This window comes from Athene cunicularia, assembly GCF_003259725.1.
Source record: "Athene cunicularia isolate RWA chromosome 9 unlocalized genomic scaffold, athCun1 chr9_part1, whole genome shotgun sequence".
Taxonomy (NCBI): domain Eukaryota; kingdom Metazoa; phylum Chordata; class Aves; order Strigiformes; family Strigidae; genus Athene; species Athene cunicularia.
Genome location: NW_020799110.1, coordinates 19363 through 24565, shown reverse-complemented (window position 1 = coordinate 24565; position 5203 = coordinate 19363). Strand labels below are relative to the sequence as shown.

General features: G+C 40.9%; 1 protein-coding gene and 1 long non-coding RNA gene across 5 annotated transcripts in view; one reads left to right on the top strand and one right to left on the bottom strand.

Annotated features, from left to right (window-relative positions):
• GYG1 (glycogenin 1) overlaps positions 1-2281 on the bottom strand; it is an 11735-nt gene extending 9454 nt beyond the window's left edge. For 2 of the 3 annotated variants that reach the window (XM_026855110.1, XM_026855111.1), the window contains exons 1-2: positions 2146-2278; positions 99-273 (exon numbers count right to left, since the gene is read on the bottom strand). In XM_026855110.1, coding sequence (XP_026710911.1) covers positions 99-273; positions 2146-2150 — 180 coding nt within the window. In that variant the 5' untranslated portion in view covers positions 2151-2278. Of the gene's footprint in view, positions 1-98; positions 274-2145 lie in introns of all 3 variants that reach the window. The other variant, XM_026855109.1, reaches the window with a different exon arrangement.
• Positions 2282-2314: 33 nt separating this feature from the next.
• Positions 2315-5203, top strand: part of LOC113483506 — a 21221-nt gene continuing 18332 nt past the window's right edge. The window contains exon 1 of one of the 2 annotated variants that reach the window (XR_003399030.1): positions 2315-4992. This is a non-coding gene — a long non-coding RNA (uncharacterized LOC113483506). The remainder of the gene's footprint in view (positions 4993-5203) is intronic. The other variant, XR_003399031.1, reaches the window with a different exon arrangement.

Below are 5203 nucleotides of genomic sequence, written 5' to 3'. Positions count from 1 at the left end.
CCAAAAAAACCTCAAACCAACAAAACCAGAAACACCCACAAAAATCCAAGAACCCCCATACCAGGTCATTAAGAGGTACCTGAGACATGACCACTAACCATTGTGTCTGCATCCATGAAGACGCATTTTGAAAACTGTGTCAGTTCCCAGCAGTGAAGCTTTGTTAATGTGACACCCAGCTCAGGTCTTTTCATTAACGCCAAGTGTGCTGAATCCCCACTATCCAAGACGTTTACCAATATGACTTCATCAAAGACTTTTTCCAGCACTCTCCTGGGGAAAGAGTCAATTGCCAAGAGGTAGTTCTATTGTTATTCCAGCACCACACCATGTGACAGATTCCACAAAAAACAGTGGAATAACAGGGAAGCTGGCAGTGTTTCTTGTGCCAGGTAGAGAATCTTGACTGCATGTGTTGTCACGCACAAGGACACCTGCCTGCCTCAAGGTTTCTAGTTTGTAATGGGCACATTTTGGGAAACAAAGTTTGTTTTTTTTTTTTTCTTCCACAAGCAGGGCTTCGGCTGCCATTGCTACCAAGTCCAGTAGGTCATGGCTACATAGTACAATTTTTCTGCACAGCTTTTTTGCAACCAGACTCTGATTTTTGGCAAGTTAACAGTCTACTTTGAGCAGGCAATTAAAAAATGGGGAGCTGTTAGAGTAGCTTGACCAGTATAGTAGCTGTATTCTAAACAGTTGAAACAGAAGTTTATGCAATAGTTACAACAACACTGTCCTGGATTTGTGACTGTTAGGGACATCTGATTAGACCCAGTTGCTACAGCTTTCTTTATCCTAAAGTTTTAAAAAGTCACTTAATAATGGCTGTGGGTACAGCAGTGTTTTGACCCAGTATCATATTCACCTAAGGGTGAAAAACTTTCAGACATTGTAGTGAAATCCTGTGGCAGATTTCCAAGCTTTACTTTACCATCAGTAAAGCATTACCATTAGTTCAAGAGAGGTTAAGGAGTTCATGCTGCTTAAAACATAAAGCAACTGTATCTCGCTCTTCTACAGCGTATCTTGAATGCTCAGCAATTAATTATCAATTTGAGCCACGAAGCTTGTAAATGAGTTTTAGAACTCTGCCTTGCAAGGCTGTCTATACTGACAGTTTGGTACGGACAGTCGCTTCTGAACTTAAGATGTATGTTGTTAGTGGGCACAGTGAGGCAGTTCCAGTTACACCACTAGGACAGTAGGCATCACTGGTCTGAGGGCATAGTACTAGCTGGCTTGCACTAGCATATAAGGACACCTATGATTCATCTTAAAAGAGCACACTCACCTAATAGACCAGAATGGATGTTCCTATATGTAACATCTTTATAAGGTTGTTTAGCTGCCGAGAGACTCCAGGGAGAGTCACTCCATTTATTATTGGGCTGCTTCTCCACTGTCTATAAATTGAGAGATCTTTTCAGAAGAACTTCCCTGTGTAGAGAATCTTGACCTACCATCTGTAGTTCATGCAGCTATTAAGTTAACTGGGTTTCTACCTTCCTCTTACATGTGGAAAGAGCACCCAGTCCACTTCATACTGAGACTATTCTAGAGAGGCTTTTGGAAGTGGTTGCCTGTTAATTTGTTGTACTATGGTGACCTCATGAGATGCCTCTGTTGATCTGCTGATTTGACATACTCAGTGCTACTTTAGTTCTGCTCATTTTCTTCTCTCATGATAAAAATTGATTTGAAGTGTCTGCTAGACTTCAAAAGAGCTTGTGCTATATTATCTTAATCAGGAATGCTTCTGCATGACAAATAAATACCAATCCCCTACTCCCACCTCCACATGCATACACACAGCACTAATGAACTCACAGGCAATATTGTATTGTTGGACAGTTCTAAGTAGGACTACAAAAGAACAAAGATCCAGTTGAAATATCAAGTCACAGTTTAGTGCTCTAACTACAGAGTATTTGTTAACTCATCATATGGAAGAAAAAAAAAAACACCCCACAACCAGTTTCATGTTTGAAGAACTTACAGAATTCTAGATAAGTTGAAATTTGCTAAGCTTAGCTGTTAGGATTCTAGAGTTTTGGAAGGTTACTATTAAGGAATTTAACTTCCATTTTTCAACCTTCACATCAGCAGGAACTGTGGCAGTTTGAAGTACATAAGTGACCTTACCTCATAAGATCTGAGACCTGAGGAGTTATGAGTGCAGTCAGCTTCCTTGTTGTTCTGTACTGTTGCAAGGATGAACCAAGTACCAGTGCTCCTTTCACATAGGAGTCATTTGTGGCTAGAGTCACAAAAGACTGGTCTGGAAGAAATGAACTTGGTCAAGTTAGCATGATCCACTACTTGATTTTGAGACAGATATACTAGAAACCTAGTATTGTTAGGTAATCATGCTGTGAGACCTCTAAGATGTGCCCTTTAGCTCTGTGTATTGGGCCTGCCTACATGGCTGAATGAAGCAGATTATGCTTGCATAGCTATACCGGCTATTAACTTGACACATGGCAGAATGCAGTAAAAGACACAAAATTGAGACTTGTTGCAAGAGAAAACCAGTTCTAGTTTGCCCACAGGTTAAATAAGTCATGCCAAACGTTAGAGACAATCCAAAAGGTTTGAAGAGCCTTATTCTGGCCATTAATACACTATATTTAAGCTAAAAGTACTGGGAGTCAGTGAGCTTGCATTTGGTCTAAAGTTAGTAACAGTAGCTTTGCAGAGTTACTCTAGGTTCAGCTCTCAGCCCTGAAGCTAGGGCAGCATAAAACTGTTTCATTTTCAAATGAAAGTAAACATTGAATTAGATCTTGGACAACAGTATTAAGTTTTGCTAGCTCAGGATTTTGCAGATGAGTTGTTCTGCAACCCATGGCTGCAGCTCTATCACAAGAATGCAAGATTTAAATGGGAAGTAACCAGTAATACGATAAGCAATTTAAGACTTGCAGCAACAGTTTTTGCTCTTCAAGCAAAAAGAGTTAAGGTTGAATTGTTACTATAAAGTATAATTTGCTCCAGCTGTACCTTAAAAATAAATGAAGATGGATCGCTTTGCCACATACTGCTAATTGAGGCCATGTAATATAAGCTTTGCATTCTTGCAATTGTCATGTTGTGTTAAACTGCCAGGGTGGGACTGACAAAAGCAAACAAGTAACTTCTAAACTTCTACAGTTCACTGTTAACTATCATCATGTGGACTGTTAACTATAATCATGTTGTACTCCTTTCCAAGCTACAGGGCTTTATAAAGTGTGCTCTTTTCCACCCAGCCATTTTTAACACCATCAACAAAGTAGTTTCCTCCTAAGAATTTCAAGAGTAGATTTGCACTTTTAAATTTATTTTAACAACTGTGTTTTCTTTTCTTTACAGAAGTTAACTAGGTTAGATCGGGATTGAGAGTGATGGTTCTGGACACTTAAAGGCTTACTATCAAGTCTCGTAGTAAAATTAAAATAGTGACTGCACTACTTTCAGAGAGATTGTCAAGACAGTCATCATCAAGATCATTTTAACTTAATACCATCTTATCAGTTGATGACAGAAAGTCATATTTCATAATTGTCTATAAGCTCTGCAGACCTGGTTTGCAAGCTCTACAGACCAGCTACAAAACCTTCTATTTTGCTTAGCAGCAAAACCAACTAGTCCCAAGGGATTTAGATTATAGTGGTCAATTACAAAGTTCAAAAAAGCTTCTATAATGCCAGGAATAAAGATTTTTTTTTTTCCCCCCAATTCACTTTAGCTACCGATTTGAAATAGTTCATATAATTCAACAAATCTACAGAACAATTTTGCGTTTCTTTGAAGCTTTACAAACAGCAAGTGTGTAGCATTTTAAGCGGTGTGAACATCCTCCTAATAGGGCTGCATTTTTCATTACTTAATTTGCACGTTACTCCTCAATTACTCAATACACAGAAGTCTGCCACTCTGTGCTGACAGACAGCTCACTAAAAATCCAGTGTAGACACTTGTGCTCATGTTGGTGGTTTTTTTTTTTTCTTTCCCAGAAGTGTAACACTAATTCTTAAAGTGACCTTGCCACTGAAAGACTAGTCTTTTTGATTAAACTGTTACAGGTATACATCTACCACACCTTGTCATCCTACTGAAACTATTTGCACACAAAGGTCTTAAAGAAATAATGCCAATTTAATGGAGTAAAGGCTAAGCAGCCCCCTATTACATCCCAACTGCAGCAGGAAACTTTATGACTGCTTGACAGGAGGAGGATATGGGCAACTTGGAGACCATCTAAGTCAGTACAGCTTTCCAACGCTCTGAATAAGCTATGTCCTATTTCATACCTTCTCTAAAACACATGCAGACATGTTACGTGTGAGCCCATACCACACAATAGGCAAGACCAGTTGCTGCTTAACATTGAAGTTACATCTGCAAGAGACCGGTCCATTCTACCTAAGCCACAAGTATTGCAGTTACGTGGGTTCTCCCTTCCCATCTCTCCCCCTTCTCCATAAACATTTCCTCCACAGTAGGTCATGTTCACACAGCAGTCACTGTCACTGCCTAAAACATACCGAACTATTAGTAACAGTGTGGCTGCAACAACACAGAGAACGTGAGACAGTTGCACAGCTTCATAATTGATTTATTCAGATAAAACCGAGCTACCTCAGAGACATCTTTGGCTGCCGAGTTCACAGGCTGCGGTGTCTGTATACCTCGTACTAGCCCCTGCGCGCCTGAGAGCATCCTGGGATACTCGGCCAGTGGCAATTTCATCTGACACGTGCAGGAGGGGACTGGAGTGCTTTCCCCAGAACAATTCCCCCGGCCGCATTTTCCCAGGCATAGCCGGAGTTCACAAGTGTTAGCCTGTTCTCCTGTTCTCCGAGTTAAGTACTAATACATCCGACTTCTTTTTTTTGAGTATAGGATTCTTAAAGAGACAGGAGCATCTAATTAAGACGTGCATCGGGAGGCAGACTTCCTACAGCCTTCCAGATCTCAAAGCGAAACCGACTCCGTGCACGGCTTCAGGTAAAATGCGAATCGGGGAAAAAAAAAAAATCCAGAAGAAAAAAGCCAAACATACTTGGAGAGGGGGTAGGGAATTGCTCATTGCGAAGTATCAAAACGCGCCGAAGTTACACGCGCCCTTCAGCCTTTCAAAAGAGGGCTGGGCTCCCCCCTTCCCGCCGCCACATCGCCTTCCCGAAGGACGGAGCCCTGGGCCGGGCCTGTCTCTTAT